The sequence below is a fragment of the Balaenoptera borealis genome (genome assembly GCF_965194805.1).
Source record: "Balaenoptera borealis genome assembly, chromosome: X".
Lineage (NCBI taxonomy): Eukaryota > Metazoa > Chordata > Mammalia > Artiodactyla > Balaenopteridae > Balaenoptera > Balaenoptera borealis.
Window position 1 is genome coordinate 78,961,343 of NC_138881.1, and position 22,372 is coordinate 78,983,714.

General features: G+C 32.4%; 1 protein-coding gene across 1 annotated transcript in view; it reads left to right on the forward strand.

Moving 5' to 3' along the window:
* The window catches only part of PCDH11X (protocadherin 11 X-linked), a 523,932-nt gene that overhangs the window by 472,003 nt on the left and 29,557 nt on the right, over positions 1-22,372 (forward strand). The window contains exon 7 of the mRNA XM_082377049.1: positions 18,969-19,167. Coding sequence (XP_082233175.1) covers positions 18,969-19,167 — 199 coding nt within the window. The remainder of the gene's footprint in view (positions 1-18,968; positions 19,168-22,372) is intronic.

Sequence of the window (22,372 nt, forward strand, 5' to 3'; positions counted from 1 at the left end):
AAACTCCTAGTAAGAAATACTCCCTGAAATTTAGTACTCAATAAGTATTAGATTTTTTAAAAAATCATCTTCTTCTACACTTCTTGAATTGGAACTGACTCCTTAAAGTGTAGGTGACTTCTCTTTTGAGGTACAAAACAGAATTTCCAGTTGCTTGTTTGGCATCTCAACTTGTATGTTCATTACTGAACTGACTTAAATAGGAAAAGAAGATGCTACTTTTGACATTTGTTTTCAATATTTTAGGTACAAGCTGGAAGATCCAGTTCATAAAACATTACATTTCTCAACATGTAACTTAAGTCTAAGTATTATAGTCTTTTACAAATATCAGTCCTTAAATTCATTAGTTTAATTCAACAAAATTTATTGACTTTTACCTACTAAGTTCTGAGCATTGTTCCAGGCACTGAGCATATTACAGTGAATAACACAGACAAAAGCCTCTGTCCTCATGGAGATGATAGACAGTAAATAGAATATAAAAATATATAGTATGTTAGAAGCTATTTATGTGCTGTGGAATACCTAGAGAAGTGGAAATGGTATTAGTAACACCACTTGGGGTGGGCAAGTAACATTTTAAGTAGCATGCTTAAGGTAGGCCTCATTTATAAGGTGATAGTTGAGGAAAGACTTGAAGGAGATGAGAGAGTCTTTCAGGTAACTCGAAGAAGAGCATTTCCGGTCATAAGGAACAGACTGTGTAAAGTCTATGAGGCAGGAGCATGACTTAATGTGTATGAGGATCACCAGGAGGCCATTATGTCTGAGCGATTTGAGGAAGGGGAGGATGATAGTATGATGGATCAGAGATATAATGAAGGGCCAGATTATGTAGAGATTAGAAGGTTACTATAGGATTGTGACTTTTACTCTCAGTGAAATAGAAAGACACTGGAGTATTGTAAGAAGAGAATTGACATAATTTGACTTTGGTTTCAACAAATTCACTCTGTCTGATATGTTGATAATGGAAAGAGAGATAGACTGAAGTTAACAAGACCAATTAGGAAGCTAATGCAATATTCTTAGCAAAATATGTTAGTGGCATGGATAGCCTGCTCACAGTGGAAGCACTGGGAGTGTTCAGATCTTGTATATAAAACTGTTCCTTGATATCAACAGGGGGTTGGTTCCAGGACCTCCTATAGATACCAGAATCTGTGGATGCTCCAGTCTTCTACATAAAATAGTGCAGTATTTGCATATAATCAAAGCACAAACTCCCATATACTTTAAATCATCTCTAGATTACTTATAATACCAATACAACATAAATGGTATGGAAATAGTTGTAAATACAATGTGAATGCTATAGAAATAGTTTCTGGCACACAGCAAACTCAAGTTTTGCTTTTTGGAGCTTTCTGGATTTTTTTTTCAAATAGTTCTGATCCACGGTTGGTTGGTTGGTTGGTTCAGATTTTGTGCCCAGAGATATGGAGGATTACCTGTATATCCGGTAATAATTAGTGACTTCTATACATCAGAAGGTAATTGCCATGATAAAATAAAAAAACATATGATGAAAATGTGAGTACATTTATATATCCATAAATGGGTAACTAAGCTAATAATTATTAACATATATAATAAAGTATAATAATAGGTGTTTTTTAAAAGAGTGTTTCTCAGTATAGTGAATCAGTAACAGAAAACAGAATTTCCTTTTTTATAGCATGTAAATGCTTATGGGTAAAGTAAATATATTTGTAATATTACTAATATGTTATGTTGTAAATCAATGAAGGAAAAATTCCTTAGCAATTTTTTACAAGCATCAGGTTTTCTTTAACTCGCAAGCCTTGCAAGCATGGTGGAAAATATTTTCCTTCTGTGGCTGGCTCTTAAGTATAAAGCTTTAGATACTTTTGGGTACATAAGGAAGACAATCAGCTGGATTTGGGTCATAATGCAAACAAAGGCCCTATGCATGAGGTGATTACAATTATATTATGAGACACTGATGAGATTTATTTATCTTTATAATGCAAGAAATGATATTATGTGTCTATTCCATTTATAAAGCACATTGATTCAGTATGATTCTTAGAAACTGATAACTAGCTGAGTAAATAAATCTCTCTCTTAAGCTCAAATGCAATCAATGTATGCTAATGAATAAAGAAATTAAGGCCAGAACCCATGTAGGACAATGAGGAATTAATAATTATCAACATCAGAATTTCCTTTCAAAAGGCTATCACAAAAATATGCTGATAGACAGCATGGAGAAAAATAAAAGATTCTTGAAAGAGGCATGGTCCTATTTTTCATGATAAGCAATTCTTGTTTATTTCTTTTGATAGAGGACAATAATCCAACCCTCAATTTTAAACTGTTTTGAAAAATATGTTTTAAAATGAACTAAACTATTAAAATATAATAAGTGAATTCAGAGAGAGGATGTCATCAAGATGGTGACATGGGTTGTTCGTGATGTCAGTTCCCTTCACAAGATTAACTAACGACTCTTCAAGAAGAGGGCATCACTGAGAGGATCCTAAAACACAGGGGTGAAGCTGAAACACCTCCATGTACAGCAGAGACCAAGACAGACTGCATTTGAAGGATAAGAGAAGCAGCTACATGTTTACTGCATTGTCCCTCACCCAGGCCAGTACAGCTCCATGCAGGGAAGTCTCCCTTGAGCCTCTTTTTCTTCCAGTGGGAAAAGGGAACCAGGGGACAACCAAGTGCTTTCAGCATCATGGGTCACTCTTCAGAAGCCCCTACTTAGACCTCACATCATGAGATTGCAGGGAAATCTGGAGGCCTCAACCACTGTGAGTATGACTATGATGGTAGACTGGAGGCAGGAGTGGGGTGGGGGGTGCGGTTGCAACAGCCAGCACAAGGGTCTTGGCAGATAGAGTTCATATCTGCAGTACTTAAGTAGTAATTCCAACCAGCAGCTTTGCTCAGATGCAGAAACAAGTGAGGGTGCATTCTGACCAGGGAACTCAGCAGGCTGCAGATCTACCTGATTCACATCATCAAATGAGGAGTTCTGCTGTCCCTAGAGCCCAGTTTGCCGATGCCCAGGCGAGGAGCTGGATCACAGACCCACTCACTGTGGAGAGTGTTTTCCAGCCCCATCTGACCAGAAGGGCTGGCAATAACTCCTGGAAGCAGTGTGGCCCAGTGGCACTAAAGCTGAGAAGGAGGCAAACAGAGCTGATCACCCCCAGAGCAAAGTCAGTACCAGGTGTGGAGCATTCCCAGGCTATGCACAGGTAGGGGGGTGAATTCACAGACAGTGCTGGGGAGGATGTGAAGAAAAGGGAACCTTTGTGCACTGTTGGTGAGATTGTAAATTGGTACAAGCAATATGGAAAACTGTATAAAGCATCCTCAAAAAATTAAAAATAGAACTATCATATGATCTAGCAATTCCACTTCAGGGAATATATCCAAAGGAAAAGAAAACACTAACTGGAAAAGATAGCTGCGCCCTCGTGGTCATAGCAACATTATTTCCAATAGCAAAGACCTGGAAACAACTCATTTGCCCATCAACAGATGAATGGATAAATAGGTTGTCGTACACAATAGAATATCATTCAGCCATAAAAAAAAAAGAGGAAATCCTACTATTTGTGATGAAAGGCATTATGCTCAGTGAAATAATTCAGACAGAGAAAGACAAATACTGTACGATCTCACTTATATGTAGAATCTAATAAAAATAATTTTAAATCCCCACCAAACTCATAGAAAAAGAGGTAAGATTTGTGGTCACCAGAGTCAGGGGTTAGGGGGAGGGAATTGGAGGAAGGTGGTCAAAAGGTTCAAACTTCTAGTTATAAGATAAATAAGTACTGGGGATGTAGTGTACAACATGATAACTATAGTTACTACTGCTCTGTGCTATATAAGAAAGTTGTTTAGAGAGTAGATCCGGAGAGTTTTCATCACAAGGAGGATTGTTTTTTTCGTTTCTTCTTTCTTTTCTTTTTATTGTATATATAAGAGAAGATGGATGTTAGCTGAACCTCTTGTGGTAATCATTTCACAATATATGAAAATCAAACCATCATGCTGCAAGCTTAAACATATATAGCGATATATGTCAATTATTTCTCAATAAAGCTGGGGAAAAAAAAGTGAATTCACTGATAGACTCTCCCCTTCTAGGTTAGGTATTGCTTGATTTAGTAACTATTAGTAAACTATTAAACAAGTGATAAAATGGATTTAGCTGTAATTACTTCTTATTTGTAGCAGAAACAAAATAGCTTGAAACTGCTGTAATTTTTTTTTTTCTTTTTTTACTAACTCAGATCTTAAATGATTTCCTTTGGTTTTTACTTTTAGTTTTAGTTGGACGTTTTTCTCGTGCAGCTCCTTCTTCATGAATTGCTCCAACACTCTTAATGGATTCTGTCTCAGTTGTTAGATAAAAGAGTAAAAGATACTTCCACTTAAAACATTGTATCAACTGATTAAGGTGTTAGCAACCTTTATCCGGACCAATTATCATTTACTTTTCAATTGCTAGATTAAGAGACACTGTTTCTGGTAGAATTCAAATAAATTAAACAGTTGGTGAACAACAGGTCTACTGTGTGTGTCTGTTCTTGAAAGTACTTACATTTGAAATGAGTTGTAAGAGAGCTACAGCTTATAATGTATAGATTCCAGTGCACGATGTTTAGTGAGTTTTAGAAATGAACGTCACTGCCTTCACAGTGGAAAAGAAAACAGTCTAAGAAACACTAAATTTTTACCATCCTTTTTGTGACCACTAATTAAACAATGCCTTGCCTGTATCTAATACTAACTAACACTGATTATGCTGATAATATTCAATCATCCAGGGAGAATATGTTTATACTCCCGATGGTGTTCTTAATTTTTATGATGTATGTGTGTACTATCTATCACCAGGTGTTGAATTTCACCAATTTCACAGTCTCACACTGGGCCTCTTCATCCCTTGAATCTGTCAACTCAGTGGCAGTTTTAATGCCATATAGTTTCATTTTGCAAAAAGATATTGCAGAATAAATGATAGCCCAACCTGAATAGTACCCTGCACGGAGCTTAAGGGTAACTGAAAATTAAGAGTAAGGTACCCAGAGTGAAAAACATCTGTCTCAAAGTGTGCTGTGACTAACGGAGACACTGAGCTACCTCTTTTTCCTTATAATGCCATATATATGCATTCATTGGTAGTATTGGTATATTGAAATTACTCATAATACTTAACATTGATAGGGCAGTATGTACCATGTATTTTTTTAAGTTTATTTTTTATTGAAGTATAGTTGAATTATAATGTTGTGTTAATTACTGCTGTACAGCAAAGTGACTCAGTTTGAATGAAGATAGAGAATGACAAAACAAGTCAGGAAAATCTTGATCTTAATCATGTATAGAACTGAGAACAGAGCGTGGTTTTTCTTATGGTACTGTTATAGGAAATGGCTTGTAAATGCAGTGAGACTCAGGAGATTTCTATTCCATTTAGTTAAATCATGGAAGCAATTTTAAGTTAAAATTGCTTCCTTGATTGTTGCAAACTTACTTCAATTTATATTTAAAATCTTCTGTATTTTCTCACTCAACTCTTTCATATTCCTGTAGTACATATTTCATTATTGTCCTGATTCCCTCTCTCTCTCTCTCTCACAAATTTTTAAAAAAGCTCTCTAAAATCAGATTGATTTCCTATTTTCAGTCAATTTCATATGATAATGAGAGAGCAGTGTTAATAAAGGACAACAAGATTGTATTATTAAAAATAGCATATGAAATTATTTTAAGCTGATATATTGTGGTTAAAGAGGAAATAAGAATTAGGTTGATTATATGACCATTTTATAATTTATTATACTATCACATTTGCAGAAATTTTTTCAAATATGTATTTACTAGTCAAAATCAACTTATCACTAATAATTGAGGCCATGGATAATTGAGAATCTTCAAAAAAATGTATTGACCCAAAATATTTCTTAGGTTCAGTTCTGGTGTTCTAACATCCTAGGAATGTTGTGAATATTTGTTAAGGAGATTTAAGGGAATTTTAATTCTAAACATAATAATCTTTTTAAAGAAACCATATTTCCATAGTATTAATCAAAGAGTTAATTGATAATGTATTTTCACTATTTTCTATTATGTTGCAAGATAACATAGAAAATCTACATAAGACATATAAACCTTTTACCTAGTATAGTCTTCTTAGAGCTCTATAGAGTTCATTTATTGAATATTTATTTCCATTTATTTGTATATGAATGCTTTCACTGTTAGTATGTATGACTGCATATATATATATATATATATACATAAAGGTAAAATACATTTACATTTAACTTTAAATAAATAGCATACATTTCTATGTATACTAGTTGACTAAGTAATTTCAAAGATAAATATCTAACTCTTCTGGAATTTCTAATGTAACTTTGACTTATCTATTGTCATTTCATTTTCAAAGGTTAATAATGAGGTGTTTTGATTCTTTTGATTTTTTTATTCTAGATTTTAAATCCTAAGGATGTGTGTGTTTGTGTGTGTGTGTGTGGTTAGTGTGTTTTGAAATAAAACTTTTTTTCTTTTTGGTGAAGCAGTTGCCACTTGCATTTATTTACAAGAAATAAATTCTACCTGCTATCAGCTCTATTGAGGTAATATTTATCCCATTAGTCTGTCAACACAAATAATCAATAAATAATCTATAAGAATAGAAGAGAGTTTTTAAGAAACTACTCTTGAAATTGTATAGAACATCACTGGTATCATGCTTCCCATTTCTTGTTAATGTAACAGAAGTACATTAGGCGTATATTTGTTCTTCAGTTCCCCTAATGTGCATCTTGTGTCTATGTCATGAAATCATAACTTTCAGTGGGCACAACTACTTTAGAAGTGAGATACACTATGAGAGATTTGAATTAATCTTAAATGAGTGGATTATTGGGAGAATTAGATACAACTGTATGAACATCTGATTCTTCTGGTTTGTATTGACCATATTAGGTTTCTTGATTTATATTATGCATTTTCAATGTGGTAGAAACAATATCTAAAAGTATTCAATAACCATTTTGATCAATCTAGTTAATAAATATTGTTATGGTGTAAATTAAAAAAAAAAATTACAATCACGTCTAAGTGCTGGGAATTTTCTCCCTTCTATTTTTCTTCAATTAGCTGAAAATAAATGTTCAACTAATAATATAGTTTTTAATAATTTATCCATAGTCAGTGCTTAAAATTAGCGGCACTCAAAATTTAGTGAACATAAGAATCATGAAGGGTGCAGGTAAAAATGCAGATTTCTAGACCATGACACCTGAGATTCTGATTCAATAGGTCTGTGATGGGACCTACTAATTTGAATATTTAATTTAAACTTGTCACTCACCACCACCTCCCCCACTATTCCTAGACCAAGTACTGAGAAATACTGGTTTAAATGATGCAAACTTCATGCTGCTATGGGGGAGAAGAAATAATTTGAATTTATTCAAATAATGATTTTTAAATGCATTCTTTTCTTTAATGGTTAAAGCAGTTGTGCAATGTATGTTTGACTGGCCACAAACAGGCAGTTTTATTCAGCATAAAGTTTAAGCTAAATTATGTATAAGCCAGAATGACTTCCCTCTACCTCAATATGTGAACATTTCTTCCATCAATTGGAGTTTCAAAGCCTCATTTTTATATTTGTAATTTTTTTTCTTCTGAAATGGATCACAGAACTGTACATATTCCTGACTATTTTAATTATATAAATTTTAAAAATCAAATAAATTCAATTGTTTTAAAATACATGTACCAAATTCTAAATTTCTGAAGATTATTATCAATTGATTGATTTATAAAGCCACACTTTGTCCATTCCCCCCCACTACCAGCCCTGAGATTACGGCCTTAGATTTCCATAGCACAAGTCATTTATCTTAATCTTTCTGTTTTATCCAAAGATGGTTTATCCCTTGTCTCCCAGAGAGCACTCACTGTCTCCAGATATTTAATTCTAAGATTGTAAAAATCAGAAAGACTTTTATTAATACTTAAAGTATCAATGAGGAGTCTTTTTTTTTTCCACCTAAAGAAATGTCTATTAGGTATGTAAACTTCATATTATTCTACCTTTCTAGTTTGATAATTGATTTAACTTGTTTGACTGAAGAATGATTCTCTGGGAAAATGAACTTTTGTTGGCTCATTTGAGAGTAACAGAAAGTTCAGTGGCTTATCCGGATATGAGTTGTTTTCAAGTATAATAAGTTTATCTGAGCAAACTCACCATGAAGTGTGAACTTCTACGATGCTTTGATAATCAGGAACTATATTTTATTCATGTTTCTGTCCCTTGCACTTAGCACGGTATCTAGTATATTGTTGACATTTAACAAATGCTTTTGGAATTTAATTGGATAGGATGTTTAAAATGATAATTCATATCACTATGTGTGTGCAGTGATTCAGATCATATTTATCCATATTTAAAGTGTGTATGAAAATAAACTATTTTCCAAAAGGGCTATCAAATTGAATTATCAGTAACCATCTTGAAATTATAAGTATTCTAGTAATTTTTGTTAATGTTAATATTAATCCATGGGAGAGAAAACTTGGATGTGATTTCTTCATACAAGAATGGCAGCACAAAATTTTTAAAAAGAGAGATTAAAAAATAAAAGCTCCTAAATATTTAGGATTATTAAATATCAAATTAAGCATGCACATTTTATAGAGTTCACTTTCTTGTGAATCATTCTGTGTATGTTTTTGAGAATTAGCTTAAATTTACATTTATTTTAAATTATTATTACTTTAAACAATATAGCAAATAGTATCTAGCTAAAATAATCTCAGTTTGAAGTTTTTGCTAATCAATATTTATATAAATGACTTTCAATATGTCATATTTGTTAAAATTAATTTTTAAAATAACTCCAGGGACTTCCTTGGCAGTCCAGTGGTTAAGACTCCACACTCCCACTGCAGGGGGCATGGATTCAATCCCTGGTCTCAGGACTAAGATCCCACATGCTGCGTGGCAAGGCCAAAAATAAATAAATAAATAAAATAAATAAATAAATAAAATAACTCCAGAAGGAAAATAAGACATATTGATGCACTTGGATTTGTGAAAAGCATGTTGTATGTGTGTGTGTGTGTGTGTGTGTATCTTGTGTAACTTCAAGATTATCTCTGTTTTGTCTTCCCTTGCCTATTACGTCTGAGATCATATTTTTAAATTTAAACATCACAACATATTTTTTGGGTTATCATGTAGATCAGAGTAAAATCTTCTGTATAATGAACCACAAATAGACTTTTCCAACTTGTTTTTAAAATCAGTTGTGAGTGAACAGTTCTCTTTAATTTGAATTTATCCCATTTCTTATGACCAACTTCTAAACTTAAACATTTTACCATCAAGTTACTTGTCTTATTTTCTCAAGGTGTTGTAATTTTGTTTTATTACTACAACAAAATTTGAATAGGTTCATAGATATGCTATTTTAGTGGAACATGAAAACTAACCTAACTTAACCTAGACACACTGAACAGATTTGAAGATTTGCCGCTCCATGAGACTATTGAACCAAAAATATCCAGCAGCACTAATATACAGCAAATTCATCTTTCAACAATAGAGTTACATTAATTCTTTTGTGCCATATTTCCATCAGGAAGCTGTGAAGGATGTTAAGTTGCCTGGTTGCCCGTGGTTGCTAAGTGAAGGTGAAGTCTTGTTTAGCAAAATATTTTCCAGGGGCTGATGTCAAATGGAAGCAAATCTTAGGGGTTTGCTACATTGTTTCCCTGTCAGTAAAAGAAATAGTATTTGGTTCGCCTAACTCTTTTCAGTATTACTTTTTGGAAAAAAAAATAAAAAGAAATCTCTTTACTTATTTATGGCAATAACTTAATGCTCCAATATTTTTAACTTTAGCATTCTGTCTGAATTTAAACATTATTACCTAATGGCATTTCCTAAAGTGTCACCAGTTCTTACTCCTGACCTTTATGTCATTTACTTATGGATCACTTACCTTTTATTCAAAGATATAAAAATATGCTCAAAATCATTCTTTTCAAAACAGATCATTTATCAGTAATGTTGGGAATCAGTAATATTAGGAAAAAACTTTCAGACATCCAAGGAAATATACTATATAATTTCTAAGTACAACTATAATTATTGTATGTGTCGATCGCTTACTGAAGAATTGTCAGGGCATGCATGGAAAGCACTAAAAGACATTATTTCAAAATCTCATAGGAACTTCAGAGATCTAGAGATAACACTCCTCATTTAACATTGTAAAATATGACCTCCTGTATTTTGTAGGATCTAATCTTTTCAATGTGTGTATCTTAAACCAAATTGTAGAATGCACTTCAAGAATAAGTACTTTTGGAAGATTTATTGAATTTGAACATTAATTGAATTCAGTATTGGGCCTGGAGTTCTTATATTTAGTTCAGAGTATTATAAATGAAGTTGTCTCAACACCAGAGAGCTTAAAGAGCTTCTAAGTACAAATATATTTTAGCAACATTTTTTCTTCCATGGCATCAAATTCATATATTTAATTTTAACAGTTTTATCATTGAAGTTGTCTTCAGTGTCAATAAAAACAGAATTTTGTATTATAAAGACTGCACCAAATAATAATTAATGCTTATTAAATCAAATTGTATTATTATTCTATCATTCATACATACATATAAACTGAAAATACGTTTTAATACTTATAATACCATTGGAATTATCTTTGTTTTTGTTCAGAACAATACTGCATGTTAGCATGATCAAGTTACAGAGAGAGAATTTTATATCTATGAAGTTTCTCACATATATATACACACACACACACTGTCATCATTTTATGCCGTGGCCACCTCTATGTTAATAATGTCATAGGTATATCATATGTATCATTCATCAAAAATGAACAAGAACATTTCCTGAATGCAAAAGGAAATGTCTCATATAAAAATTATGAAATAATGACTAATTAGACTACAGTCTGACATTAGAATCCCATTATTCTAATGACTCATTTTATTTTAAAATGTCAAATTGTCTATTCAAAAATATTTAGAAAATTTAAGCAGGACTCCTTGTTTTCCTTTTTTTTCCCCTTGAAATTGTAGTCAAGGGATTATGTAATGCAACATCTGAATCCTACCTTACACCCACTGAATCAGAATATTTGAGGGTTGGATCCTAGGAATCTGCATTACTAACACATCAACTAGGTGATTTGTATGCATCTAGTGTTTTCTAAACCACGGAATAGCTGGTTGCATTAGCTGGCTAGCAATTTTACCAAAATCGAATGCCGTTTTCTCCCTAATTCCCAAATACAATGAAAAGCAACAAAAGTAATATTACAATAGGTCCAAATAATGTATTTAAGGTAAACACATAAGATTGATTTGAGGGTTTGGGGTTAGGAAACAAAATATTTCACTAGTTTCTATTTCATCCTCAGCTTAGATATATTTTAGAAATATGTGTATATAACTTTTTTAAAGCAATGAAAAGGATAGTACCATATCAATTTCCTCTTGGGACAGTAACATAATAATTTTTTTCACCTTTTTAACTTGTAGATCACTTTGAGGTTATTTTTAATACCATTTGTGTGTGTGTGTGTGTGGGTGGGTGAGTGTGTGTGTGATAAATGGAATATAGGAGTGTTCTTGTTTGTATGTAAAATAAATAGGAAGAGGTCTGCTTTTAGAAAAATACATCTGTATAAAGAGTTGCACAATAAAAGAGTACAGTAATAATACAGATACTAATACTTTGCAATACTTCTTCCTTCCACCCTCAACTATATTCACCCCTACATTGCTTACTGCTACCTTCCATCACTGACAGTTGTTGTTGGAAGATGCAGCTATTTTAATTTACTCTTTGATTACCAATGGGAATTATAGAACTCCAGATATTTTTTAAAGAGTAACAAGAGTTCAAAGGAAATATTGGTCTTTTACTCTCATATATTTCCAGGATGTGACCCATTTTACCTGAGTAGCAGTTGTTTTTGATGTGCTCTGATGAGCACCAGGTAAAAAAGCTGAAGTTAAACATGCTTTATGTACACTTGAAAGGGTCTAAAACAAACAGGTTACCAATGTTTGGTACAATGCAATAAAAAAATTACCACCATGCCAGCTGATGTGCACACTCTTCAGTTTTATTAGGAAAATTTTCTAGGTCATTTTTATTTTTAAACTGGTATTTGATCACCATCACGTAGTTTCTTGTTGTGATTTCTACTAACATTAAACAAGAGAATATTTTGTTCCAAGTGTTTATGCAATTAATGACAATGCCAGGTTTTTCATCTTTCACTGTATACTGCATAATGATTCCAACCTATATAATTCAAGTCAGAAACCATCTGTTGCTTGAATGACATTTGGTTTGTTTAAAATGCATCAATTAAGCAGACATGTTGTGTAACTACAGCAATGGAAGAGTTATTTTGCAAATATAAAAAGTCACACCAGAGACAAAGCACTACTCAAAACAAAACTTGTGGCTTCTGTCTTGGAAACACGTTTTCAAACAATTTAACAACTTGAAAATATTAAATATTGACTAATATTATGAAAAATAAAATGATTATTTGTATCATATGTGATCTATAAAGCCATCATCTCCTAAGCCCACATTATCACCAACAATAAAGTGGTAAATACTTAAGGTCTGACTTTGTTAATTACATAAATAAATTACATGGGTAAAAAGGAAAAGAGTTAGTAAAATGTAAACGGTCTGAAAATACTGTGTCAGGGAGGAAAAATTTTCATTTACCCCTCTCGGTTCTTCTAGCTAGTCTAAGAATTAAATTGACATGAGGCAGACTAACAGCAGAAAAATCATACAAAAGTTTACTAACATGTATACATGGGAGAGACTCAGAAGAACTGAGTAACTTGCCAAAATGGCCGCAGCCCTTACCTTAAATACCATCTCCAGCTAAAGACAAAAGAGGATGTTGGATAGGAGAGATGCAGTAATGGGAGGAGACCAAGTGCAGCACAGTAAACAAGAGTAAGGTTGTTATGCAAATTCAAGTCATTGAATTCTCCATTGATAAGAGTTTCTAAAGATTTAGTCATCCTTCTTTTCCAGGTACAGGGAGGGACACACCCTTACAAATGGAGATTTCCCTTACAAATGTAAACGTTTCTTATAAAAAGGTAACTCCTACATGGTTTTCAGAGTTTTTCCTGTGCCTACTGCTTAGAAAATAACCGGCTTAAAAAAATTAATATGCCAAAGAGACATATTTCAGGGTGGCAAATTCTGCCCCTCTACAGATGCCAAATTAAGTTGGAGATTTTAGCTTGGAATAGGAATATTAGTAGATGAGGCTTAACTATCTTCAAACACTGGAAGTCTTGTCATGTACAAGAATCACACTTATTCTATATAGCTACAGAAGACAGATCTAGTAATAATTGGTGGAAATTTCTCCTTCTGTCAATATTTTTATTTCCAGCAGCTACCAAGAGTTCTATTACATTTTGAGCTGGAGAATCAAATAATCAAAGATGTTAAAGTTAAACAGGAAAGCAGACTAAGGCAGACATGATTCTGAGCATGAACTTACCTGATAAATATTTTAGCAACTCACATGCCTTTTTTTTTTTTTTTTGTCTTTCTTATTTCCTGGCATGACTGTTTTTTGAATAGTTTGAGGTTACTAGATAACTGCTTCTGGACAATGAAAGTCCTATGATGATTTATATATTTAAATGTAAGTCACTAAATCTACATGTGGTTAGCACCAAAAACAATGTAGAGATGTTTCATCTATTTTTTTTTAAAATTGATACTTGGGTTTTGTCTTAGAGACCATTGCAATGCCTGGTTTCAATTTTAATATCTGGTTTTAATTTTTGTACACATGCCAATTTCAAAGCATGTTAGGTTTCAGTTTTGTTCTATTTTCATTGTTAGTCACACAATTGTAGTTTCTCAAATATTTGTAGATTCAAATTCACAAAACTCTGCCAATTGCCAATTTAACAATTCATCATGGTACCTATCTACAAATAGATTATTTCCATTTTGATTAAGCTGAAATGATTCATGACTCAAGGAAAGATGCCCTCAAGAAATGCCATGTAGTCTTCTGACTATCAAATGAATATGTCTGACTATTGCCAAAAATTAAATAAATAAAATAAATTTTAAAAATTACCAAGTGCCATGAAAAAAATTCATGGCAAAATAGAGCTAAGAGAAGATCTGATTCTGGAGAAGATCATGAAGAACTTCCTGCATATGCTAGTAATAAGTTATGGTATTAAAAAAATAAAAGCCTTGAAGGGTAAACATTTCAGGAACATAAAGTGAAAGGGAAAATGAGAAATTATACAGACCTTTCAAATTTTATGAAATGGAACCCTGAAAAAACAATCAGGTGAACTGATATATCCTGCAAGATGACTTGAGTTGGAAACATAGGAGGTTTTATGACTACAAGTATAGGGTCAAATAGTGAAGGACTACTATAAAATATGCCATCCGGGAGTTTTTACACTGGGAATTATGAGCTGCAAGTGGGATATATGTGCTGACCATGTAATGCTGGTGAAAATTTCAAGTTGAATTTCTAACTATTTTCACATTTAACTTTATAATATATTGAGTAATTATAAATTCTTTTGCAAAGAGACAGGACCCAGAAGCTTAAAATGTGTTAGTTTGATATCAAGAATGTTTTATATATGAATCAAAAACACTCTTGCATATGGCAATCTTTAAAAAATAATAACCCTACCTATGATTACCCTTTCTAATCAGAGTTCCTGGTGTTGGCAGTGAATCTAAGGTAGACTGGGTCAAGGTATATTAGAATTGGAGTCAGGGGGAATGCAAGGATGTATGATTAGTTTGAAAACTTTGACAGGTAATTCTAATGAGCCCTCTAGAACATGATACTCAAGCATTCAATAATGAGATTCACAGGCTGGCCTATCTGTATGCAGCCTCTTTGCTGCCAGATTAACCTTTCTAAAATGCCACTTACATCATGTTATGGAAATGTAACAATATTCACCTGATATTTAGTATGGAATTATGCCTTCATGAGGTATAATGGACACAAGAATGTTGGGAATTTGATAGTTTGCCTGTAAATGATTCATCTAGGTGACACCAATATTATTTCTGACCATTCACATATTTTGGAATTTTGATTGATTTGAGCTAAAAAGAAGGCATGTAGATTATAGGGAGAGGCTCTCTGTCGATTTTTCTCTTACTGGCAGAAAAATAACTAGCCTTTCAGTACAGACATTTATTCATGAATAATCCAGGATTTGTTTCCATCCCGTAAAGTCACCATTGCAATCAATAGATTGCTTTAATTTGAATGCCACAGCTTCCTAGAAGAGTAGCAGACAGACAAATTATGACATGGTCATTAACGTAATAGCTCTTTTATATTGCACAGTAATCATCGTCAACACTTGAAAAAAGGAAATTATTTAGTCTTCTCTTTGAGAGACATAAGGAATGATTTTCATGAAATAGTTAATATTTCTAAATATACTGGGTAAGAAAAATACCTCTGTATTTTGAATACCTCCGTATTATGAATCTGAGCAGAAAAGTGCCATCAGAGATTAAGGATTCATCCGTTAAAAAGTAAAGGGCAAATGAGTTAAACCAGATTGCCAAAATTTACTACAAAGGATTCATAAATTGTTAAGTTCATATAATTATTTTATGTTCAGTTCTATCTAGAAGTGTCACAAATTGCAAAATGCAAGCTTAAGTAGGAATCATTAAAGTAACCCTAGGAAAAAATAGTTAGCTGTTCTTTTCCCATTAAAAATTAAATTTTCAGAAGCCTTTTGAAACAATTCCTTAAAAATTAAATTCTAACTATTTCACCTAAGGAACTATTTCATGGAGATTTTATAAAATGATGGACAACTTAGTTAATCACCCATGTGACAATAAATAGCCTCTTGTGAATTCACTGAATAAAGAAATAGAATATTACATTTAATCAATGATATTTGAATGCCTTCTATGGATTATAGAAATAGGTAAAAAAAAAATGCTTTAGACTGTAAACTTTGAAACTGTGAATTGAGAAAGAAATCAAATCCTCAGTATGCAGTTGAACTTCAGACTATTTTAAAATGATATAGAGCCATTAATGACGAAACAACATACCTTGGTTTCCACTTAAAGCATTCCGATATTTGTTAAAGTTAATATAGACATGAGAGTTTATTAATATGACTGTTTGAAATCTCAAAGGTGTATATGTAATAATGTCACATATAAGAACTGCATTTCAGGAACAGGATGCTGGTGCTTGTGGTGTTTTATGGGCATTCAGGAAGGGACAAAAAACAGTTGTGTTCACTAAAGGGAGTCCTTACCAACCCATTTATTCCCTCTTATGTACCCTTAAGGGGATTCAATTTATGAGTATCAGGAGAGTTGGGGGTCAATACGTGACCTGGCTAATTACAGATTCACTCTAAGGCATTCCTTTGCAAAGAATTTTAGTTGTTACTAGTTACAGGTGTCATAGGATGGGATATCTTTTTGACTTAAATTGCCTTCTTCTTTTCTGTGTAGATAAGCAACTGAACACAAAACTCCATTTCTCTTACATCTGGAAGTAATATATATATAGTCCCTACTTCTATCATTTGATAGAACTTTACCTTCTATTCACTGGCAATTTTAACTCTGTTAGGGTATATGACTCCATGCTTAACTAGCACATGTTAAATTCTAGATTCATTTATTTTTGTCAGCAGTAATTATTTTCCTATATATAGATTCTATTATCTAGGTCTAATACTGAATGATAAAGCTGATAATACTGATACTAAAGCTGAATGATAAAAATACTTGAAATATCTGACTTATGTCTTAATAGAAAATTAAAATACCTCTTAACAGTTATGCATTGTGGTGGAACAACTGTAAATTAATCCCATGCTTAACTGGCTTATTTTATATACAATGACTTTTAAATTTATGTGTTAAGTATTATTTTCACTTTAAGTTACATACAATAACTGACTGTTGATAAATGTCTACAATATAATGTTTCAGGCATTTTAAAATCCTGTTTTTCCAGTTCTTGAATTTTTAAAAGGTTTGTGAGCATAAATGCTTATATCTTACTTGAAGTGGCTGAAAATATATTCACAACTATAAATAATTTTTGGAATTAAATGAGGTTTAACCTATAACTAAATGAGCTTATGGCTTCTTAGAGAAAGAACAGTCAAATGCAGCTTTGCTGGACTGACAAAATTAGCTCACTGTGTCCTCACATGGCAGAAGGGGAGAAGGAGGTCTCTTGGGCTGCTTTTATAAGGACACTAATCCCATTAATGAGGGTTCCATCCTCATAACCTAATCACTTCCCAAAGACCCCACCTCCAAATGCTATTATGCTGGGGATTAGGTTTCAACATATGAATTTTGAGAGGACACACACATACAGTCTATAACAATATCAACATCTGAAGAAATGGCTGACTGTCAAGCCTGAACTTATGAAAGTATATGCACTCTGTCATGGAAATTTCTAGTACCTAATTACATGTACCCTTTGATATGTATAAATTTCTTAAATAATTATCTCTAAATTGCATCTTTCATGCTACTAATAGTTAAATGTTTTGGTTGGTCTATTGTTACATAGCAAACTATCCTTAATCTTTGGAGCATAAAACAAAAATCAAGTGTACTTAACATTTTTTAGGTCAGGAATTTAGGTAGTGCGCAGCAGAGATTGCTATCTCTGCTCTACAGTGATTGGTATCTCAAATGGAATGGCTCAAATATCTGGAGATGGCTGGGATGGATGGCTCAAAGGAGGCCATAAGCTATAATGTCCAGAATGGATTCTTTACATACATATTTAGCACCTGATCTCGAGTGGTTGGAGCAGCTGGGCCTCTCTGGGTATTGTATTGTACTTTCTTTTTGTGGAGTTTTTCCACATGGGAAGCTTGAGCTTCCTCACAGTATGGCAGTCTCCAAGTAGTCAGACTACTTTCAACTCAGCTGTTTTTCCTGAATGAGTATTCTAAGGGAGCAAGGCAGAAACTGTGAGATTTGGTTACACAGGGCCTCTCCATATTCATTGTGGTAGAAGACTACATAAGGGTCTGAATACCGAGACGTGAGGTCCATTGTCAGGGCTATCTTCAGAGACTAGCTACTACATGTAGCAATACCACAAACAAAATTACTGCTACATCTGGTGGAGTTACCACACTATTGGATGTCATGAACCAAATCCTTCATCTTTATATGTTGGCATGTATAAGTTTTTTATATTCTGCTATAATTACTATCAGAGATGATCCCTATAGTTTGCTTTTATAATTATCAACTGTTATCCATACCAAGTAATTATTTTTATTTTTTAGAGTGTAGAATCTATTTAAATGAATTCCAATTCAAAATCTTGCCCCTTAGATTCTTTGAAAAGATGATTTGTAATTTATAAGCCTACATGATTGAATAAATTTGTATTATTATTTACTGTTTCTGCCCACCAGAATCTTACAGATATAACAGTAAAATTTCATTATATTTATTCAAGCTTATTATTCAAAAAATGAAATCTTGTAAAATTATAGTTAAATAAATCCATGTTCAAATGATGATCAGAATATCCAATGTGCTCAAATGTCAATATGGGTGACAGCCTCTTGCTTTAGAACAAGTTAACTTTTATTCTGCAACTGGATGTGCCCTGTTAAAAAATATAATAAAAGCAATTCTGCTGCCAGGTAAAGCAGGTTTGAACACAGAGCTGACTGTTCACAAAAGCCTGAAATCGTTCACAACTCAAGATAATATTAAAGTGACTTCACTAGATAGCTGAAATAATACATTTTCTCAATTGGATGTATTAAGCAATTATTCAGATCATAGCTGAAACCCTGTAATTTTCTGTCTTTTTCAGTCCCAGCGGCGTGTCACATTTCACCTACCAGAAGGCTCTCAGGAAAGCAGCAGTGATGGTGGACTAGGGGACCATGATACAGGCAGCCTTCCCAGCAAATCCCATGCCCTGCCCCTTGGCTATCCTCAGGAGGAGTATTTTGATCATGCTGCACCCAACAACCGCACTGAAGGGGATGGCAACTCTGATCCTGAATCCAGTAAGTGATACCTCTCTAGTCCTGCAGTATAAATGGGCTTACTGTGTTAGAAAGTCAAACAACTGTAGCCATAATAACATTGGCCATTTAATTATGTTAATAACACATTTTCAAAAGGTAAAAACACAGAATTAGGTGGAAGGCATATATGCAGCAGTTTATCATTTTTGAAATATGTGATCACATCTACTTTGAAATTTACTATGAAATTTTAATAGTCATTTTGTTTAGGCATAGATAGAGTTTTCCATTTACCTAAACATACATATGTATTTATATGTATATAATCAGCCAGTTTATTTTATTCATTTATTTCTGTACAGATAAAATATTTTTATAATTCATATAAAGTATTTTCTAGATTTTATTTTTAATTTTTAATAGAGATAAGAATCATAGACAATTAATTCTTTTTTGAGGAAATAAGAGATCCCGACTCCAAGGTAGAAGAATTGGTCTGAGGTTTTCAATAATGTATTGAAACCACATGCCTTAAGCCATGTTACTGTTTAGAAAAACATTTAGATTTGGTCTCCAGACTGAAGGTATTAAAGGCTATATTTTGCACAATCCAAAGATGTTGAACTCTTGAAAAGGATCATGAAGTTGATACTAAATAGAGCTCATTAAATTTATTATCTTGAACATGTATCTTGAACATCACTACTTCCTCATAATTTTGGGAAATACAAAATTTGGTAAGATTATACATATCTCAGAAGATTCTTGTATTTGAAGAATCATAATTTGCCTCAGATATGTTTTATATACATAAAGCTGTGTAGGTCCAAAAGAGCATACCATATATGTGATAGAGAAGAGTCATAGGTATAAAAAAAGAAGAAAAATGGGACCACGTAACATATAAAATAAATATAAAATAGAAATTTTGTAAGGTATTTTGAGCATTATGGATTGTATGGATATATAATTTAAATAAACCTCTAGTTTTGAGAACAAAATGGCTTCCCCATCATTGTATTTTAATCCCTATTTTCTAAACTCAAAAAAATAAGGGAAATGTATTGGTTAAAGATCAGAATGTAATCTAAGACTAAGCATACAGAACCAATGACAGCATAACAAAATTTTTCTCTCTACAAAAGTAGACACTGGATATTAAAAGTGTTTTCAATATAAACATTTTAGAGACATTTTAGACACCAAATTCAGAAAGTCCTAAACATCTATCTCTTTATTTAATTTTATACTTAAAACAATTTATCAGCATTCATTCTGAGGATGAAAAATTCTTCCATAATATGCAATACTAATCTACCTTTCATTTACTTATGTATAACATGATATAGTGACTTCTGGTAGAAATACATGGCTGTGACTATATCTTCTGCTATAATGAACTCAGAGCCAATTTCTAATAAGAATATGGTAATAAGTAACAAATATGCATTAAGCAAAGGTATCTTTGTTCTTTTTTACTTCATAAATTATTATTGTAATTGTAGGCCTATCACTGCCTTGTTAACAGATAGAAATATATAGATGAAATAAGCATCATTTTTATAAACTAGAGAGAATTGATTCCTTTGCGTATGACATGTGTTATTAAACCCTTTTCTTAGAGGATGGTATAGCAACAATTAAAGAATAAACTCAAAGTAAGCATCCACAGTGTGGATCTAACCCTGAAATAAATTTTCAAGCTGAATGAGACTAAGATGGTATATTATTGATAGTAATAGGGGCAGAATTGGTATGGGTTAGAATCTATTATAAAACACTTAAAATCACATACAGCTTTATTTATCTCAATTGTATCTATTAATAAGCAATTGCTTAAAAATATTCAAATGCAGAGTTCTTTACAGGACCTCATTTTATTAGTAGTTAAGAGTGCAAGTATATACCTGAAACTAATATAATACTGTAAATCAACTGTATTTCTATAAAAAAAGTGCAAGTGTTAGTAACAATGTAAGAGCTTTATTTTTAAAGCTTGTTTCTACCAGGGACTAAACATTTCTCTAATCATATTGACACTGTAATTTTGACTACTAAATATTTTGTTCATAATTACCCTACAGGATGAAGCAATGACAAATTTCAAGTTAATGAAGTTCTTTATTAATTATGTTTTATTTTAAAATTGGGATGGCTGTAGGCAGTAATAATGGTAATACAAATAATACATTTTTGCTATTAGTTATTATAATAAACTTATGCAAAGGTAGAGATAATTAAAAATGAATATCCATTTCTGTATAAGCCTAACAATATTTATGGGTTAATGTTTAAAGTTTATTTTTACTATGAGTCATATTAGCTACCTACTCTACCTCGGAACCAGAAACTTCCATCTAAACCATGTTCCAAGAGATTTTTGTCCATTTTGGACACTAAAGGACCTTAAAACAAGGGCAGAAGCACAATATTTCACTTTAAATAAAGTTCTATTATCTTAGTATGGCATGCTAGTGGGATTTTTAACATATACATGTGTGTTTTGTTTTGATTAAAAAGGAAAAAAATAGCTGATGCAAAATTTGCCATAGCAAAATAATCTCTTTAGGCTACTACAGATGATAAGGTACTCTGATTGTTCAAAAAGAAGCTCTATAGCTCTGAAATAGTACATAATAATGGGTTTTGTGATATGGAGCAGATGCCAATATAATGTGCAGTGTTAGTCAGTACCACTACAAATAAGAATGTAAACCATTAGAGGAAATAAATGCTGTCCTTAAGCAATAGAATTAATTTATGCAGTTCTCATTTCATATTTTGAAATGCATTACATCCTCAATCTGCTTTCTTTTCTGCTAATGAATTGCCCAAAATAGTATATAGTTCTGAATATTCTTTGTAAGTTCACAAAAACAGATAGAAATATAACTTTTATGAATAAGATTTTCTCCAAACTTTGCTAGAGGGATTTATTAATACTAGTTTAAAATATAGTTCCCAGGTTGATACAAATCTGCTGATTAGGTGAAGAAATTATGCGATCTATTCTCCTGAGTCTTTTGCCAAGAATATTAACTTTCCTTTTTAAGATAAAGAAGAAACAAGCAAACTCAGTCCAATTATTTCTCTTTCAGGAGACAAGTTTAATAAAACATTCTGTCTCATTCCATTTGAAGGCTTTTTGAATTTTTAAATTTCACAATTGCCATCTCCTGACTTTAGCCTTTGGTATGAGGGTCGCTGAATGCCATTCTAAGCAGTTTTTTCTTCCTTGGCTAAC